This window comes from Cardiocondyla obscurior, linkage group LG04, assembly GCF_019399895.1.
Source record: "Cardiocondyla obscurior isolate alpha-2009 linkage group LG04, Cobs3.1, whole genome shotgun sequence".
Taxonomy (NCBI): Eukaryota; Metazoa; Arthropoda; class Insecta; order Hymenoptera; family Formicidae; genus Cardiocondyla; species Cardiocondyla obscurior.
The window spans coordinates 4,356,556-4,377,667 of record NC_091867.1 but is presented as its reverse complement, the minus strand read 5'-3'; the positions used below and the strand labels follow the sequence as shown (position 1 = coordinate 4,377,667).

The 21,112-nt window shown below is 43.8% G+C and overlaps 2 protein-coding genes across 6 annotated transcripts in view; one reads left to right on the top strand and one right to left on the bottom strand.

Annotated features, from left to right (window-relative positions):
* The window catches only part of Rg (A kinase anchor protein rugose), a 266,288-nt gene extending 248,123 nt beyond the window's left edge, over positions 1 to 18,165 (bottom strand). For 3 of the 5 annotated variants that reach the window (XM_070656131.1, XM_070656138.1, XM_070656141.1), the window contains exon 1: positions 17,809 to 18,164. In XM_070656131.1, the coding sequence (XP_070512232.1) occupies positions 17,809 to 17,967 (159 nt within the window). In that variant the 5' untranslated portion in view covers positions 17,968 to 18,164. Of the gene's footprint in view, positions 1 to 17,808 lie in introns of all 5 variants that reach the window. The other 2 variants (XM_070656134.1, XM_070656139.1) reach the window with 1 other exon arrangement.
* Positions 18,166 to 18,294: 129 nt separating this feature from the next.
* Septin2 (septin 2) lies at positions 18,295 to 21,061 on the top strand. Its single transcript, XM_070656148.1, has 8 exons — positions 18,295 to 18,468; positions 18,984 to 19,101; positions 19,222 to 19,558; positions 19,638 to 19,749; positions 19,832 to 20,024; positions 20,096 to 20,223; positions 20,294 to 20,467; positions 20,568 to 21,061. Exons 1-8 carry the CDS (start codon positions 18,439 to 18,441, stop codon positions 20,739 to 20,741), a joined length of 1,266 nt encoding a protein of 421 aa, XP_070512249.1. The 5' UTR covers positions 18,295 to 18,438; the 3' UTR covers positions 20,742 to 21,061.
* The last annotated feature ends 51 nt before the right edge of the window (positions 21,062 to 21,112 follow it).

The following is a 21,112-nucleotide window of genomic DNA, read 5'->3' as shown; positions in this document are numbered from 1 at the left end:
TGGCACAAAGCGAAATACACGCACCTCTTCTCGTCCCTTCTTTCCCTCTGTCGTTCCAGCCTTTGAGCGCACGTCACGCGAAGAATTTTGCGAGGGCCTTATTTTTACGTTCAGAAAAGATCGCGCGCAGTTTCATAGATGCTCACTTTGCCGAGGGAAATTTTCGTAATTAAACGGCACGAGTCGTTGCGGGGATACGCCGCTCGGTAAAGTAAAATAATGACTTCGGCGAGATGGCAAGCTCGCAACTTCCGAGCGATCAACGCCACCCGTGATTAAATATTACCCTCGCCGTTCATATTCTAGCATGTAACATAAAGAAAATACGACCTGATGAGGGATAGGAGGTTGTAACCAAAAATAATTGCAAAAGTTATGAATGCGGAACTATTTCACCAAGGAGGTAGTAATATTCAGGGCAGGAGCCTCGTTCTCCGTGAAAAATTTCTTGAAATACGCCCCGTCGTGCGTCACGAGTGCATCGCTGGAAATTTCTCACGCAAACTTTTATCGACGTTACATCAAGCTTCTTAAGATATTACTCTCCGACAACCTCGTTCGATCCTCCGCCTAGGTCCGTGAGGAAACCCCGAGTGCCGACCGCTAAATATTTAGCGCCAAATAGGGCGGGGATCGGAAAAATGGAGTTCATTAAAAAGTCTCGCCGAGAGAAACGTCGGCTTCAGTCGTCACGAATGCCTCCCGCGGGACTCCTTGCATTAACAAATCCTTCTATTCGCCGCGCCTCCTCGCCGCGTAGGAAACGTTAGGATAATACATCGAACCGTAGAGGTTGTTACAATCGCAAATAGTAAAATGCAAACGGAATTTCTCCCGGGTACGAATGCCCTCGGAACTCGTGCTCCCGCAGACAAGTAAGAAATCACGGAATATCTAGAATAAATTTACCGGCAGGTATTGTTTCGCCCTCCAGCGTGTCGCACGAATTTCTACGCTTTACAGAAGCTTAAAACTACTTTTTAAGGCCGTCTCGAGCAGCCTCGACTGGCTTTCGCAGAAGTGCGATGTAAGTGCACTCGAACAAGGGCTTTTCGCGAGAGGACATCGTCAAAAGAAAATATTTCTAATATTTACGACAGAAACGCTCCACTTTGCGTCTTTGAGAATGTCCCAGCCGCAACGCGGGATAACGTTGTTAAGCCGAAGGAAAGTTATAAAATATTGCAACTTTCGCAAAGCGAAGTAATCTGCGGGATCAGACTACTTAACATTTCCGAAACCGAAACTCGATAAATCTGCCGCATGTATTTATATAATTTACACTACATATATTTCTATATTTTCATATCATGCATATACAATGTATTTAAATTTATATATGTATTAATTATATATGTGTGCGTGTGCTAACTTTGAACTGTTCGAAGTCGACGAAAGATTATCTATGATCATATATACGTCTTCACCGCGTGGGAGACTACAGTCTTCCGGGTCGTAACGTCCTTCCTCTGTACTTAACTTTTAATCAGATTAGGGAGCCTCCATCGATAACTTACTCCCGCGCAAATTGCAAGAAACATGAGCCGTGGGGCAGAGCGAGAGAGAGGTAAAAAGAAATGCCTTCTTATTGCATATTCTGTCTATATATCGTCATTTAAGCCTGCCGCAAATATAGCACGTGTCATGCAGATATGCGAAAAACAACACTTTATTATTAAAGAACGAAGAAAGCGGGCTGCGCGAAATATAACACTTCTAAGATTGGACCTGCGCCAGTTTCAAAGTTCATATATCGATCTACCGAAATTATCTCGTCCGGGATATATATTCGCAAATATGAGCGCCTCGATTTTTCATTGGAGATAACAGTTTTGTGGAAAATCGAAGGCACGGCGCGAAGGACCCTACAGACGGATGGATTTTATAACAGCTTTCCGCGTTGGTGGTCGAAATAACGTTGTACAGATCGTGACATGCACAGCCCTACCTCTCCTCTTTTTCTACCTCTCTATCTCCAGCCTCCCTATATCTTTCTCACTTCATCGAATTTATACCGGTAACGCATTTTCCACCGCCCCACTTCATTCGCTTCCGGAAAACGAAGAAATGAAGTTGAATTCGAGAGAAAATAGTGAAAAGGGTGCGGTTTATATTACGGAATTGCAAAAGTCTCACGTCAAACTTTCAAATGAAACAAGATTGAAAGTCGCTAAATGCAATGGAGTGTTTTGTTTTAGCACAAAGTCCGAAACCAAAGATTAAATTCCCAAAGACGAAAAAGAAACAAGAAAAAAATAGATAAAATCGATTTAAAAAAAATACAAGTGGAATATAGCCGGTGTGTATTTATACAAAGTTCTTTCTGCGTGCAGCTAATAATATACCGTAAATATATTACTAGTTTTTATCGAGTAAACGGCAGAAATTTCCACGGTCTAACAATTTTTGTAGAGCAAAAGGGTTGCTTTACGCCAAAGAAATGTCCCCTCTGATTGACCGGTTTCACTCGAAATCAATAGGGGTCGGCCGCTCCCTGGTATGCTTTATATCGAACCGCTTAGTATATAGAACACGTAACCAATATACGTGCATAAATAATCATAGAGGGGCGAAATCTGCATGCAGAATTCTTCGCAATCAGACTGTTTCACAACGTATCATTTCTAATAAATGTCATGTAATTTTCACGCATCAGCAAAAACGCGTTTACCCAGAACCCTTGCGAATCGTTCTATAAAAGTATATACGTATTTGGTTTTATCGAGCAAAAGTAAGTAATAATAACACAAGCGCGTGCTGATAATACAAATCGATGTTGAAAGCGCTCGTGTCCAGAATTTACTCAGCAATTTATAATCATATTCTTTTAGCCGTTTTATTTCAGCTCCGCGAAACAACTGACCGCGACGTCCATGATCGTCTACCTCTAAAATATAAAGCGTGTCCTACTTTTTGATTCTTTTTTACGCGGCCCATCAATTCTCCATTATTTGCGCGAACACAACTCTCCACCACACCCTTCGTTACGTTACCGCTATTACGATAGCGTTGGAGATCGGCGGGGGATTATCTCTCGACCCTTTGCGTTTGTCAACCATTTATTTGTAAAGGCAGAGCTATGGTCTCGACTATAAACCTGATTAATAACAAAAGAAAAAAAAAAGAGAAAAAAAGAAAAAATATTTTATGATCGCGACGCGCACGAAAATTAATATTCCCGTAGTTTTATTTTTATGTGTAAGCTTATGTGGAAATTATTACGAAAAAATGTTAATACATTTAATAATATGCTCATTTAGCACAAACGCGAATACGGATAAAGTCCATTCTTAAATAGATCAACCTCAATTCGTTTTACCACAACTTTTTTTGTAATTAGGACAGACACAAATCTATTTTAAAACAAACCGAAATAGGGAATTCGATTACTGATAAATAGAATCGATTCAAAGTTCGTTTTTTCTTTCTTTCTGGAATGCGAAAAAAGCTCGATTTAAAATAGCTAATCAAATTTTTTGTTGATAACTCCGTGAGTATCAATTCTTTACAAAGTTTTGTTTCGCCTCGTAAACTGCAATGTTAATTAAAAAATAATTTGCCTAGACAACTGCAGTAAAATAAATAATGAAATATAAAGAATTTTTTAAAAGCATAACGTAAATTTACATTTAAATATTTTATTTTTAATAATATATAAATTTTATTTTTATTTTAATTTCGATTTTTATTGTAGCGAGCGCGCATTAAAAGTGCTATTCGTTCGATTTTATAACATGTTGTAATTGTTATTTTACAAATAATATATGAAAAGCGGCGGTGATTAATTAGAATGCGCTCAACCGCGACGGTATTTACATAAAGCGTGAAAGATAAAATCGTGCATATGAGTATAGAATGAAATTCTCGGCACAGTCAAAGTTTGCATTATGCACAGAGCGCTTTTTGTCGAGAGCTGCACCTGGCATTTGCAAAAACACCATGCGTGCAGCCACAGTCGTCTCTAGCGAACGCTAAAAAGCGAACGCGTCATTGGCATTATAACATTCTTGTGTGAATGTGAGCTGCACAGATCCACTGGCACACTTCTTTACAAATATATCCTGAAATACGTGCAAATAAAGCGATTTTCAGAATCAAAAAGAGAGGGGAAAAAATTGTAGCTGAAATATCATTAATCACGCAAGTTACTAAATCGAGGTTCTTGAAGCTTGAGTTTTCTCACGCGTTTTTAATTTTTTAACGTTATACCGTCGAGAATCACCAGAAATGAAATTACTTCTGAGGGGCAGGCGGGGGGGAATCAGATGCAAATAAAAAATAACATTTTTGTTGGATAATGAACTCGAATCGATCTCCTTTCTTTCCCGTTTATCTTTTCTCAACTTTCGTAATAGCTTTTACATTACATTTACATCGACCCGCCCTTTTGCGCGACAATACACGATAGACACACAACTCCCAATGGACAATTTGCGGTCCCGCGTGTATGTGTGTGTCCCAAATTCCGGCCAAGTCGGCCCGACGAATCGATCGCGATGAAATTTCGAGATGAAGTCGTGCGCTTCGTAAAATTTTCAGCCGAGCGGCTTCGCGTGGGAACCGTCTTACTTATTTAGACGACGCGAGTCCCGCTTTTACGGAAACTGCATCTCTTCCCGTTTCCCGGCCGAGTCAACGACCGCGACCGCGCGGACGGGACGCGAGGGATAATCGCGTATGATTTTTTTTCTCCCCCTCCCCCGTTCTCAATGGTCACGTCTGAGAGGGTGGATACATCGCGCAGCTCGGGACGCTGAAACCCGCGTTTGCGTCCCGACGTTTGTCCACAGCTATCGCGACTTCATACAGGGAGTGTCGAACTTTTTTCCCGTCGCGGTGCAACTTTGCCTGCACCGACAGACAACTGGCGGCGTGTCACGCGCATGAACGAGATGACGTCACTTGAAAGCTCGCGCGATACATGCACGAGGTGGAACGCCCCCGCGCGATTGTGTGTGCCCCGACGAGATTTTTCTGCGTCGACGAATACGTCTTGGAAGACGGCGTGGGCACAAACTGGGACGGTTCAACAACGGAACGTTCTTTTCCCCGCGTTTTTCGATACCATCGCGGCCACCGCGATTCGCGACGTCGCGATTTGACAAGGGTCGCGATGCAGCATGAAATTGGAATTTCTGCGCCTCAAAGGACCATTCCCGGTCCGTGGGGCCCTTTGCACGCGAGCACGAGCGAAACACGCGTCTTGTCATTTGGCTGACATCGACGGTCAGTTCCGTTCCGTATGTACCCTTCACGATCGATCGGCCGCTGTAGGGCTTAATGTGTACACACGAGGCATGTACGTTTCCTCCGCTATTCGTGTCTGACTAGACCCGTATCCGCAGCCGCATTCCACATGCAGGATTCGCTTTTCAGTCATATCGCATCGTCCCCATAATCGCGTCTCGGTTAATACCTGATTATTCGTGCGCGAGATATTAATTAGCATGTGCCATTAGCCGGTTAAATTTCGAGGAAGCGTTGGGGAATATTTAACTGAGCGGGCAGCTTTATCGCGATGTAAACTACCACTGAATTAAATAAAAAAGATCATACAGATCCCGTGAGTAAATTATTAAAAAACATACGAAAAAAATAAGTAATTTTACAAAAAAAAGTAGTTTTAATAAATTAATTTCCTCAAAAAAAAATGTCTATCAAAAGTTAACACTTCCATCATGCATCCTAATCGCATATCCCTCTTTTAGATAACTAAGCGACAAAGGAATTATCCAGGAAGTTTGCAAATGACGAAGAAAGCGAGTAGCGCATCCGGGGTAAGCAATAATTGCTTGGAGAACAAGCACGCTCGCGCTTCCCTCGCGATCCCGCTGCGATTCGATGCAGATGCAAAAGGCTTATTTAGGAGGGTTGCGACTTGAAAGGCTCCGTCTTCGTAGCGGAATTTCGCGAGAGAGAAACTTTGCCTTCCTCCGCGTTGCGCCATTTCTCATCGGCCTTTGGAATTAAATCCCGGCCACCCTCCCGTCCCTCGGACTTTCAAGCCCACGAATCACGCTCGCGAGAGAGAAACGTATTTCACCCGCGCGTGAGAGATACGCCTCTGACGTGCGGCTCGCTTTTTTTTCGGCGAGCGTAACCTTGCACCTCGTGTGTGTACAGGCGATCGACAGCAATGCCAATAATCTCGTTGTCTCGTCACTCCACGTGCACGCGCTCGCGCTCGCGACCAGAATATTTGCCCGAGCTGCTTTTTTTTTTTTTCCTCCCTCTCCCCATGTCTTTTTCCTCTCGCAAAATATTATCCGGCCGACAGCCGGTGCATCGCATATACATCAGTCTGGCGCAGTGCGCGCGACATCGAAATCTCCTTACATCGTAAATTCGAGTACGGTATACACTCCGGCGTATCGTCGAACCGTTTCCCGCGCAACACCGAGAGTCGGGCTTCCGCACTCGGAAAGCGATTACGGTTTCCCTCAACGGCTAACGCCGAAAGGCGGCTGTATCTGACCGAGAGGGTGGGTATCGCGAGACGTTCGTCTAATATTTTCCTGAGAGAAGAGATATCGGGATGATTTAAAGCGTCCGCCTATACTTTATTGCTGCGTTGTTGTAATATCGACATCTTGAAACTAGGGCAACCGATAGCATCGCATGGTTCATAGGTGGAAAAAATGAATATCCTACGTTTGTGTGTATGTATACATATATGTGTACATCTCTTTTTACTCGCGAGTTATGAGCCAATATTAGTTACGTTATTTCATTTTATACCCCCCTGATGTATTATTGCACTGAAATTTCGACGCTTTCGCCGGGTGGAATGCGACCGGATTGTCGGTCTACGACACGCGCCGTTTCATCGTCGGACAGCGATTTTGTACCTGGTACGTGGCGGGAAAGTTACGATCTGTCGGCGCGGAAATTGGAAAGGCGTAAAAATGGGACGACGATAGGGATGGCGTCCTATATAACTCCTTCCACCCCGTAATCAAAACCACGAAAGAAGTAAATTATCTGTCGTTTAAAGTATTGACGTACGGTGTCCGCCATAATTCATGGGGATGGGAGGGGAGGCGAGACCGCTATTTCCGAACGGTAGTTCCTGGATAACTTGCACAAAGGGCTATAAATTATCGGAGCCCGGGATCTTCACTCGGCCGGGTTTTAACACCGCTCCGTGTAATCCATCAGGGCGCATAGCGGCGCGAATACGCCAAATAAATATTTTCGCATGGATGTCATTTTACACAAACTCTATAAAATGATTAATTGAATATGCCCGGATATGTCAAATTCCCTCCCCCGTTGAAGACCGACGCATGTGATCTGAATAAATTATTGTCCGCGCATATATGACGCGATGGTTTAATATTCGAAATGCGATATGCCAGCGATATCGGCGCGCAAAGCGGCCCGTTTTATCAATTATTATTTTATGCAAATATTAACACACTGATTAATCTTTCATAACGCGACGCGAACACACATACCGGATATTTATAGGTCGTACGGTATACAGAAGGTCTGGCGTGAGCAACGGAAGCTGGATACAGATTGCGAGAAAAATATCTCGCCCGCAATTATTCTCTATAATTTAGCAATGGCTGGTAACGTGTATCGTGAGTAATAAATAGCGTGCGGGAGAACTAAAGTGGTGTTTCCACCATTTACTGCGATCCTTGCAATTCACCCCTTACGTGGTACTCTTACCTACAACTTCCGCGCAGCGTCTTTCATATCGTCGCATTATTAATGCCCTCGATTTAACCCGACAAGAAATTACGCCGAGACATAAAGAGAGGTCTGAGAAGAGCGCAGATGTCTATATCACAGATTCCATCGACATTCTCGCACAGATCCTTTTATTTGTGCGTAAATCGCGCGGGATGCAATAACATTTTATTTCATGACTTTACTTGTAATCAAATCCGAGTAATAATGTAGACTGAACGCACGGGAGGGATAAATGTTACAATCAAAAATTTCCACAGAATTAATTAAGAATATTATTTATTAAAATTTAAAAAAAAGTTCATATTATGATAAAAAAAAAGATATTATTGATATTAAATGAACGAATTATATGATTCATTAAAGATTAAAGCAATAGGTATCACGAAAAATGACAATAATTATTTTTTATTCTTAGCAGCTTTAAGACATCTGACACCACGATCGTTGTAGCGTCGTTCAATCAGAAGGTATTAAGATTTAATTAATTCTCGAGTACTTTCGTGTGATCTTCCAGAGTGCTTTGTCTGACCTTAAAGTGTCGTTAGAAGCGTTTGCCGAGTCACGTGTTCCATTTTATGCTCGGACACACGCGTCTTTTCATGGCATCTCTTCGGGTATAGATAATGACCACTCGAGGCTTCGCGCCATCGACTTTGATCCCCGCTTCTGCACCACGTGAGCCGTATGAAAGCTGGGTAGCATCGCCGCAAGAACGCCTTACAAAAAGCTCATACGACGCGATGGTCTGTGTTCCGGCCAATTCAGAAAACGCGACAGCGGAAAGACGAATTTCTTACCTTTCCCCGCATCGATTTCCTGAACGTCGAAGAAGAAATTTTATTTTTTTTTTTTCTCCCGGTTATTAGTCAATCCTGCGAATAATCCTATTAGCGGATCCCCTTAGGAATACAATGTATAATGTAGAACAAGCGATCGAGATTAATCGAATGATACGAAAGGGGTAATTTTTCAGAGGTCGTACGATCGGGTAAGGAACCCTTGGAATTTTCATGCAAACGTACGGGCGAGGGGAAAGTTTCCCTTTAGGAGAGTTCACTTGGAGGCGTGCCAAACGTTTCTCCGCCGTCGCAGCGACATTGAACGCAACTTTTCTAATAAGAGCATCGGCCCTGCGATATCCAATAGCGTGGCTGCAACATATTTTAGCTATCTTTGTCCCGCGAGATACAACGTTATTCCCAATAAACGTTAATTCGAAATTCCTGCGAAGGGCCGGTAATCTGGAGGTTTTCACAGCCGGCCATTGGCCACCCGCTCGAAATGTCTATTAAGCTCGGACCCGGAGCGCTTCGAAAAATTGCTTCTCATCGGGTTTTCGTACTAAACCGCGGTGCACCACCGTTACGAATATACCTGTGCGGGCTCTCTCCAGTCGTTGACCTTAAACGACGAAGAGTGTACGATAAATGCAGATGGACCCGCGCCAGAAGCTCTTGCCACTGCGCTCTGGCATTGCTCTCGCAATTCTTCTGCCAAATCCTTTAAACTTCGATACACATATTTTCAGGGGTGAACTGGTAAGGAAAGGGATTCACAGAGATATAAGAAATACTTTCTTGCGGGCCGTGAAGTATGAAAATAGCTATTTCGCCAAATATTACGAACGAGCCTTCCGCGGTAAGCGTGCATATTACATCTCGTAATTTTTTGGAAAGCCGCACCATCGCCTGGAGCAAGCAGACCTCGTAAATGTTTCTCGAGTAATGTTTTTTTTTAGGTTTTCGTGTCAATTTGCATGAGAGGAAAAAAAAAATATATATATATATATTTATGTTCGTTTTTCAAACAATTTACCATATGAAATAGATAAATAGAAGATGCATTTTACAATACAAAACACAATGAACAGGTGGATTGCAAAGAGTTTGAAGAGAGAGAGAGAGAGAGCGAGAAAGAGTATTGTGTGCTGTATTGCGTCGTGTGTTACGTGCGTTTCTATATGCCAAAAGCGTCGATAAAACGTTATCGCCGATTTTAATTCCGCTATGAAACAATGGCGCGTTAGCGCGTTTTGCGGCGTATGTACGATTCTGAGACTCCTCTTCGCAAACGTGCGCGACGGCGTTTCGAGCATTGAAACAACAGGATCGAGTTCTCGAGTAATGGCACATAGTTATTGAACATTGGCGCGCGAGTATCGTCATCAGCGAAGCTTACGCATCGCCGGCTATCCTTTGATGCGCGCGCTTCGTTAATTGTGAAAAACGAAGTTATTGGATATCTCGTTTCGCGTAATGCCAATAGCCTCCCCCTCACGGCTTTGAAAAGCAAAAGGCTGAACGTTCAATAGCCCTTTCTCATCTCTCCGCTACTAACTACCGCCGTCCTTTTCGGTTTCAACAACGAGAGGCGGAGGCGTTCCGCTATCTCCCTCTCGCTCGAAATTTTTTCCTGCACCCTTGAGCACCCGATATTATAATATATGCCGATATAATCAGCGAATGTTGCCGGAAATTATGAAATAAGAAGCTCTTCTTTTTGCCCTCGAGGCACTCCTATCCGTAATTATTTATTCCCTCGGTTGCACTCAATTTTTTTTTTTACAACAAACCAGCAACGCGACATTAATGGCATGTTTTACAAACGATGAAACAGGTAATGGATTTCAATCAATCGCCGTCATATAACTTGGATCATTAATTGCATAAAGACCTCATACAACAATACCCGAATCGATAACTTCGTGATTCCAGTATGATTAATAGTTGGAAAGATTGCGTCTAATTGGTTACACGGTGGATCGCTAAGAATGCGCGATATTTTTACAAGAACCAGCCGTCAATTAATAGAAAGCCGGTATTTCCGTTAAAGGGATTACTTTTCAACTAATTATTGATTATTGGTTTTCACAAAAACATGAGGCGTTATTAAAACAATGTACGTGCCGTCGGCAACCAGAGGTTTTCTCTTACGTGCAATTTGCATAAACTGTCATGCATCGCGGACTAATGACGGCTTTTACCGGATGCAAATACGCGTGCATGAATAAGCGCAGGCACGCGAAGTGGATCGTCCGAGCAAAGCAAGATGCGTCCGCAGCATCAACGAGGTCGAGTGCCAACTCGGCAGTTAGGCGAAATGGAAGATAAGCGAGCACGGCAAGATTATCGCGCGATTAAAGTCGTCCGTATCGATAACAATTTCGCTTATCACTTGGCGTGACCGTACCGCGCCTCCAGGGAGATATACGCAGCGACATAAGAGCGCCGCGAGTTATCGATACTTCGTCGCCGTATATGAAATACGGTCGGTTATCGTTAAATCGTAATTAATGATTCGCGTTACGACGAACGTAGCCGTTAGACCGGCGCTTCTACAAATACACGCGCGGGATGAAAATTAATGGACGGAATAATCCCTTTCATTAATCACATTGTGTTGCAGTCCCTTCGCGAACGGCGGCCCCGTTCCGGCCAGAAAAAGAAAAAAAAAAAAAAGGCACGCTCAATAATTCTTTATCACTTCTCATCAGGAGATTCGCCTCGTCCGCGAATTAAAATTTTCGCCGTGCGGCGGTCGAAGGCGCGTGACGTTTCCCCCGCGCGAGAGAAGACCGCGTCGCGAAAAACCGCGCGAGGGAAAATAACGGCGGCGGGAGAACGATAATTTTTAACTTCGCGTCATTATTCATACGTGACTCATCCCATTAACTCAGCTATTTTGTCGCGCCGTTGCATTGTCCGACGCCATTATGCTGAAAAGCCGAGCGACGGCGTTAGCATTAACTTTACATGCAAGACCGCGACGCCGGCATTCTCGGCAGTATTGTCCCCCGGCAAACAGGGCTATTGCCGAACTGCGCGCTTATGATTTGATAATGGCTTAATGCTTGCATAGACATATGCGCCGCGTGAGCACGGCGTTCGCCATGCAACCTGTTACCGCAACCACAATTAATTTATCAAGTTAAGACGCAGTTATGTCATCGCCGTTCCCAGTCATGCCGTTTCATGCACGCGTCGCGCACGTTTCGCTTTTCTCGGCCGTGTCTAATTAGCCGACGTTACAGCCTTCGCGCGCTTAAAAGCTCTAAATTACGCGCTAGAGTCTTATCAGCTGCTCCGAATGACAGAAGGAAATCTGTTCCGCGAACGGTGACGAGGGCTCGTTCAGTTCCTACTCCGACGCAATAAATTAATTATTGCGCGCAATTATCGCGGTCAACACGCCGACGAATTTTCTGCACTTTTACGTCAGCGGGCGTGTCGCAGGAACGGGGGTGCGGAAAAGAAAATTTAATTTCACGGACTCGTTAGGCGCCTCGCTCTTCATTGTTTGCTCGCACGCTGATACTGACAGCACGCGTGGCAGGTTTCTGCAAACATTCCGGCCGACGAGCCGCCACGTGCGTTTTTAAAATTTCGATAACCGAAGCTATCGCGAGAACGGATCCGCACGGAGATACAATCAGCGACCGCACGGACACGCAAGGTCGCGCCTATGTATGGAAAGGAAACGCACCGTGTATCCTGCCTGCGAATAGGATAAATACGTTCGCGCAATATCGAATTTTTCGTTCGCTATAAACGCGACGGGAAGGAAAAAAAAAATATAAAATAAAAGAACCGGTTTATTCTCGGCGAAACGAACGCACGCGAGTTTTTAAAACGAACGTGCGGTCTTCCGAGCACGAGTCGTCATCGTGAAACGCCAAAAGCGCTTGGGACTTTTTTTTTTGTTCTTCCTCCCCTTCGAAGAAACGCGCATTATTTCGTGACGCATGAACGGTGACTTCGACGTCCACGAACGTTCCCTCTCACCGAGATTTTCAGCCGGCGTCAACGTCTGTCGATCGCGCTCGGGGCGTTCCGCGCAACGAGAGGCAAATAAGTGCGGCCCATCGAAATCAATTAATAATCGTTCTGCCAGTTTAACTAAAGACTCATCCCCGCTAATGCCCCGCGCGCACAAAGTATTCCGCGCTGCCCACGGAATCGCGATTAACGTGAGTGCCAGGTCAAATTACGCGAATCGAATCGGTGTATATAGGGGCTTAATGATACAGCGGTCAGACAGCCATTACAAAACGGTATTATGCGCGGCGTGCATTTGACGATTGTGTTTGGATTGACGTTATTCGCCGTCGGTACGTCAATTAACGCTTTTCTATTACGTTTGTTGCGAGCGGGGAAAATACCGTGTTAACGATATTGCCAACGTACGCCGAGTATTCGCGATCGGGGCTCCGATAAATCTGCCGCTCCGCTGATAAAGTTCTAAATATAAACATAAAATAATCAGATTCACCTTCACGTACGCGACCGTGAAAGCCTTAAAAAGTTCAGGTATTTTGTGAAAAATTTAATTTCAATATACCGCGGCATTCATTAAACTACTAGGTTGGTACATCGCGTCGATTATTTATTAAACACGGTTCATTCAACTACGGCCACTTATGTATTTACACAGGTATATCCCGTATTATTTTTTAAAATAGGATTCCAGCGAGCAAATGTAATTACGCGGCGCACGTAAAGGGTATGTACGCTGGGGTAAACGTGGAAATTATGTTATCCAAGCGCCCTTACGTGTTGTGTCATCGCACGAAAGATAAGATCGTATCAAATTTGTACTAATTTCATCATTATAACATTTAACCCGTGAAAATTCGCACCAGCGAGTTGCTAAAAATTTTTTTTTTTCCTTTTTTTTCCCCGGTCGCCTGTCTGCAGCCGTTCGTCGCTTTTTCATTTTTGCGCGAAACAAGATTTTGAAAATTTAGCGCTATTTACATTTCGATCATTTACGCCCATTGGACAATTTGCCGTTCGGTCGGTGTGCGAGCGTAAACGCGCGCATGTCGATCACGTCGCACGCATGAACGGAATCTGTGATCGATAAACATATAGAGAGATCGGCGGCCCACCGGTCCACGAGTAGAAACCGAGAGGATAGGCCGATGACGATAGTGAATCCTCGCTCTTGCAATATGTCGGAATCTACATTTCCATTTATATGGAAATTGCAAAATCACGCTTTTGTCCGATCAATTAGCGACGGACTATCGGCGGTACGTGAAATCGCGGATATCGCTTATTCGACCGAAGGGGGGAAAGAAGGGGATTGCTTCGCCACGGCAACCCGCGCAATCCATTATCGTGGAAGATTACGGCGGGGAACGCGAATGTAAAACGATTAATATCGGCGCCGGTCGCAGATATGATACATCGCTCCGATGTTAAGTGATTCAAGAAACGGGCGGTAAACAAACACGGTGACCTGTGCGGTTTATTATCGACGTCGCTGCACGCTCGCGCAATTAATTAAGAGAATCGGTAAAGGAAACGGGACACGAAAATGTAATTACGGCATGAAAATGAGTGTCAAGATATGAAACCACGGTAAAAATATCTTAAACGAAAATGTTCGTCATGAATTTCTTCCTTCCTCTCTCTTCCTCTGGGGAAAAAAAATATTACCTCACGATTGATTTTTAAAGAGTCATAAATGACCAAAATGCGGGAAGTTTAGCTCATTATCTGTCTTAATAACCGACCTCATAAAATAATAAACGAGTTATTAAAATATTGCTGAAGTCACCAAGGTGGGTACTTCATGTCCTACTTTTTCATGTCGGCTCACTTTTATTTATATTACAACATTAAACGATGTTTATATAAAAATATTCTTCGCTATTTGCAATTATAAAATTTATCACACGCGCGCGATGTTTTACATTTACAATATAAAAATGGTTGGCGCGAACGTAACGTTTCGCTGAAACTAGATCGAGGAAAGTAGACTAGGAAATAAAGAGAGGCCGGGAGACAAATCCCACCGAGGTTGCGAAAGCAGGCCTTGCATGTAGGCGATATGCACAGTCAAATCGATTAACACCGGCCGCGCGCGCGATGGTCAAAGCGGCGTGCACGCGACGAAACTATGTCATAAGTATAAATAAAATATTTCGTCAAAAGTGACCGCGGGGACGCGTAGACAAAAGCGAATATCAACGCCGCGGGGCCGCGCGATCGGCCCGATACGAATAACGCCGCCGTGATGAATTGCAGTCGCGAATTTCCATCTAATTACCCGCCGACATCCATCATATCGATCAAGCCAAATATTTGCTTACGTAAACGCATCGTATCGATTTCCGATGCTTGCGGAAGCCTTCAATCATCGACACAAAGCGGTCACATTAGGAATTCCTTATTAACCCTTCGAAAAGGGACGGAGCGCACGCGGAAAAAAAAAGGCCATAGATGATCTTTTAGCAGAATAAAATCTTGGTTGAAACAAATCGTATTTCCCTGTCGCGCTGATATACATGTACCATCGTCACATATTCTCCCTTCAACTTTAGTTCCATATTGCAGCTGAACGCGTACGCGCACCTTGCACGGCTATAACGTGAAATAAATTTGCCTAGTTGATAAAATGTTTATCTAAAACACACGCGGCCGACTAAGTATTCGTCTAATCTCGCGATAAATATGTGAGCCATCGATACGTTTCCTATATATTATCCGTGGGCTGAAAAATAATAGGAAAATAAACGATTCGGCGGATATTTACGTTTCATTGCGAGCTGTTGAAAATCATATTAAAAACCAATTCAGAGACGCTTTAAGTAATACAGTAACAATTGAAACGTCGAACTTTTTAGGTATTGACATTTAATTTTCGCGATAATAATGCAAGCGCCATACGTCAAACTCATAACGTACAATGAATTTCTATAATAATAATAATTCCCTATATAGTAATAATATGTTTCTACATTACAGCGCATTCAGTACAAATATTATTCGAATGTTCCAATTATTAAAATTGCCGTAACGCGAAACTCTCTTCTCGCGCAATCGAAATAGAACTTTGCGAAACAATCGCGCGATGCTAACAGGGGAAAAAAAAATAGCGATCAAGGCAAAGGGTTCTGCTTTCAGGCGAGTTGTATATGTATAATAAAAAGGTCATTGTTCGGAAGAATATTATTTTACGGGTGTTCAATCGCCTGCGGGTAACGTCCTAATATGATCCCAAACTACATTTCGCTTGCGACCGTACACGAGCCTAGCTCGGGGCCATAGGATTAAATGCCGCGCAGCTTATGCAACAGCATATCGTACGACTGCGGGCGGCATTAACTAATTCAGGGTCGAACGAATTCGAAACTTCGTGCTTGATATTAACCTTCGAGACCGCCACGGCGATCTTCACGCTGGCCATTAACCGGAACGATAATGCTATCGCCATTAACTGGCGACGAATATGCTATACCAGAAAATCTATTTTTGCTTATGCGCAAAAATGTTGAGAAAGAGAGAGAGAGAAAAAATAGCTGAATGTACTCGAAATCGATAAATACAGAATATTCAATAGACCTCGCAAATACGAGTGTTTTGCAAGAATACCAACTGGAAACACTGTGTGTTTACATTTCACGAGGCGCATAGCGCGCATAATTCAGAAATATTGGTACCGGGCACACACGGAATGTAATATAATAAATTAACCGGCCTGTATTCCGAGCTTGGGCGCGTTATTATATCTCCTTGTACGCGGCCCGGCCGCAGCCGCCACATGTGAAATGCCTGCGAATGCTCACCTCGGTTATCGACGACGACGGTAATATTTATGCGGAGCAAGCGAGCGTCCGGCACGCGAACAGATCGACGGATTTATTGAAGATATAATTAAAAAGAAAAAGTTTTCTCTCCCCCGTCCTTCTCTCTCTCCGAAATCGAGCCCTTGAGCACGACTTTTTCGAAACTTCGTAAAAACTTGACGGCGCGAACCGTCCCTTCGCTTCACGGCCCGCCTTTGTACGCGAGTCCTCCTTCAAAGAGGAAGGTGTTCTACTTCACGCGAACGATCTACGTCCTTCTACGTGCCCAGGCTGGTTATATTGAACGGGGTTAAATATAAGTATAAAAGTTACATACGCGGGAGAGAAAGAGAGTCTATAAGTTCGGAGCACGGTCGCTGCGAACCAGCGATAGGCGGCTTTAAATCTCGCCGTGCCGATCGACTAATCGAAGCCACGTGTGAGATATTCGCGACCGAGTGCTGCCGGCGCGAGGCATCTCATGGTCCAGCTAAGTGGCCGTCGTTGAGATGCCCCGCGTGATAAACTCGACAAAGACACGGAGACCGCGACGGTAATTCGGGCGTGGAAATCGCGGTCCTCGCTCGGCGCTGATAAGAACAGCCACGTAGGCCGCGCAATCGCGGGGCCTCGAGTACCGGGCGCGACGTAGGTATAACCGCGAGGCGAATGGAAATTCTCTTGGCGATAAACGAAGCGCTGAAAGATCCCGCCGTCGGAAATCCCGCGGAGTACCCGCCGTTTTTCCTCGACTTTCGTCCACTTCGCGGCATCGTAGGCGGCCCGACGTGGGCGACGTGTCGCGAGCCGCGACTCATCGTTCGCCGATTATGCTTGCGTAATTGCCGCCTCGCACGCACCTTCGCACGCCTGTCGACGCGGCGTGGCCACCGGGATTCTGGCGCCTGTTTGTCCATCACGGCGATCGATGCTATCGCTGATTATCGCGCGGGCCGCATTTCGCGGCTAAATACGCGGCACGTTTCACGCGAGGCCTCTCGGTTACAGATTTTCCGACGTGGAGTAACACGGGAGAATGTCGTCACGCCGCTTCGTTAGCCGACTGCGAATTTATCTCGTTCAATTTGCTCCGATAACAAACAGTCGTTAGTTCGAAATGCGAAAGAAAAATATATCGTTAACGGAGAACGAGGAGATTCCGCGTGGGCTCGATACGAAAACGATCTCCGCGAAGGGAGGAGATGGGATCGGCTATTTAGCGTAAAGGTGAAGCTATGTTAATGAGTCGTGCCAAGACTCGCCGCTAACGAGTCAGGCGACATATAGAGTCAATTAGGAAAATCACCCAGCGAGAGAACGCGTATCGGAGCGCGTCGGTTTCCCGACGAGGAAAAGGGACTGCGAATGCCTCCCGGGGACTCGGTCATTCGCGAGGAAGTATACGATCCAATTTGACAATTGCTGTCACGTCAGAGTTACGACTCGACCGGGGGCGAAGCCGTGGCGACGAGCCCGACGGTGACGAGGCCTCGACGGCGACGAGGCCTCGACGGCGCGCTAAGCTGGGGACTTACCAGGTGCAGCACGGTGTTGACGACCTCCCGGTTGGACACCTGGCCCACCTCGATCAGGCCGATCAGCACGGCGAACTTGAGGCTGTCGTTCATCGCCATCGCCACCACCTCCTCGGGCCGCTTGATGTCACTGAACGGTGGGCTCTTTAGGTCCGCCATCGCGACGGATATTTTAACGCGAGCCGTCCGCGAGCCGCGTCGCGCGCCCGCACTCGCGAGGTTAACCCGGGGTTAACTACGGATCGCTTCGCACGAGGTTACGGTCCTATCAACGGCAGCGTTTCGCCGTCACATGATAATACAACACAAATTGATCTGCCATGTTAGAAAGTGGGCACTGTTGTGAGCACTGCCAGTCGTGCCGGCCCGAATGTTCCTAGACGGCGCGCGCGAGTCGCGCTGACGCGCCGCCGCGCTGTCCGGCGCATATGCGCTGACCGGCTCACCGGCCTTGGCCGGACCGCTGGTGCACCCTAGCGGCAGCATTTTGCGCCCGAAGCCGCGGCTGGCCGCGGCCCCAACCACCCGAACCCGAGCCCGGAGTGACGTGACGCGTACTCCACTTGCAGGATTTTCGTTTAGAGTGCTGGACTCGTTTCCGTTTGGCGTTCAGTGCCAATCACAGGAACAATGGCGACGGAAGATATTGACCGTGCTAAGGTAAGACAAAAATAAATCATTATCTCGCCCGCATGCATCGATTCCCGTTTATTGACGCATCCGGACACGTCCTCGGGATTTCGTTACACGACTCGCGCGTTATCCCTCGGTACGTATCTTCCAACTCCATGTGTCCCTCCGTCGAAATGCGTTCTCGTTCGTCGAATTCCTTGCTGAACGTTTAGAAAGCCTTACTCTCTCGCAAAAAATCGATATGTTTTCCGCTTGTTGTCTACCTCTGTTTGATTCCTGTCTTCTTTCATCTCTGTCGGAGTGTCTGACGTCGTTTTATATGTATGCGTACAATTGGATATTTAACTTTACGAGCTAAGTGTTTATGAGTATGGGAGCGAAGGGTGTTGGCTCGCAGGCACTGTAACTGTACATTGAATCAGGCATTCCTTCATGCATCTATTCCATATCCATTTATGGCAATCAGGCTCATTACTGTCCTTATTTTCTTCTGTTTTCGCCGAGTGTTACAGTATAATAATTTTGATTTCTGTTTTTTTTAGATCGAGTCTATGCTGCGTACGCTAAAATTGTCAGGTCATGTTGGGTTTGACAGTCTGCCTAGTCAGTTGGTGAATAAGTCAGTGCAAAATGGATTTATATTCAACATTCTTTGCATTGGTACGAATAAACCTAATAAATAAAATTAATTTCATTTTGAGGAATTCTATGATCTATTTATTGCTGTTTTGTTTGTAGTTTACAGTAGGTATTTAATTTTTGATTATATATTTTAATCAGGTGAGACTGGCCTCGGAAAATCTACACTTATGGATTCCCTTTTTAACACAAGTTTTGAATCTAATCCCAGTCCCCATAACTTGTCATCTGTAAAACTTAAGGCACATACCTATGAATTGCAAGAGAGTAATGTCAGATTGAAGTTAACTATCGTTGATACGGCTGGTTATGGTGATCAAATTAACAAGGAAGATAGTTTCAAGGCAGTTATTGACTACATAGACGCACAGTTCGAAGCTTATTTACAAGAAGAGTTAAAAATCAAGCGCAACCTGGCAACCTACCATGACACTCGCATCCACATCTGTCTTTATTTTATATGTCCTACTGGTCATGGGTAAGTATACATTATGTTACGATTTGTTTCCAATAAATCACAAGAATTGTTCTAATTTTATTTATTTTTATATTTTCAGCTTGAAGTCCATTGATCTAGTCTGTATGAAGAAACTGGATACCAAAGTTAATATCATTCCGATAATTGCTAAAGCTGATACAATATCAAAGACTGAATTACAAAAATTTAAAGTATGTGGTATTTTTACTGAAACAATTTTTATTAATTTTTTATACTTATGATACAATGCTTATTATAACGTTTATATTTTAGAGCAAAATAATATCCGAGCTGCAAAACAATGGAATACATATTTATCAGTTTCCAACTGATGACGAAAGCGTAGCAGATATAAATTCCACCATGAATACTCATGTACCCTTTGCCGTCGTTGGCAGTACCGATTTTGTTCGCGTGGGCAATAAAATGATGCGTTCTCGTCAATATCCATGGGGCACGGTTCAAGGTCTGGTTTTTAAATTATATCCCTTATTTATATTTGAAAAGTCTAAATAATTAATTTTGTTTTTGTTATAGTTGAAAATGAATCTCATTGTGACTTCGTAAAATTACGCGAGATGCTGATAAGTACTAATATGGAAGATATGCGCGAGAAAACCCACTGCCGTCACTACGAACTTTATCGGAAAAAGAGATTGGAGCAGGTATGTTTCGTTGTCTGTTAGATATTTCGTGAAATTGTCTTTTTCCTAAAGTTTCTTGTAAAACTTTCAGATGGGTTTTAGTGACGTTGACAGCGACAACAAACCTGTAAGTTTTCAACAGACGTGTGAGGCGAAGAGATCTATCCACTTGCAAGAACTGCAGCAAAAAGAAGACGAGATGCGACAGATGTTTGTTGCGCGAGTAAAAGAAAAAGAAGCTGAATTGAAAGAGGCGGAAAATCAGGTAATTACTATTTAAATACATTTATATAAGTTTTAAATAATTATTTTATTATAATTTTTAATTGTTATTAAAATTTATTAACTTTTCTATTTATATAAAGCTTCATAGTAAATTTGACAAGCTGAAAAAAGATCATACTGAAGAAAAAAAGAAGTTAGAAGACAGTCGTAAAAAACTTGAAGACGATATAGTGGAATTTAATAGACGAAAAGCGCAATTTGCGCAGCAGCCACAACATCACACGTTGACGTTAGGTAAAAGCAAAAAAAAGTAAAACATTACATCATGATATATCTTTTTATACCATTTAAATATGACCAGTTATTTTAATTACATTATCTAAATAGTAGTATTATTTTAATAATATACCTGTCTAAACCTGACATATTTTTTATTTTATGTAGTACATGTTGAAAGTATTTCGTATGTATTAAGTATGTACCAAAAATTTTTTTTAGAGATATACTCTAAGTCGTATAGGTTCCATATTACGTAGGAATAATTCTAACGAAATATAATCGTGCGTATATTTTTAAATTTATTTGTATCAACTTTGATTTTATACAAAATATATAATTAATATACAAAATGAAATACTTTCTTGCTCTCTCATTTAATTAAAAATAATTTTATAATGAGAATGAT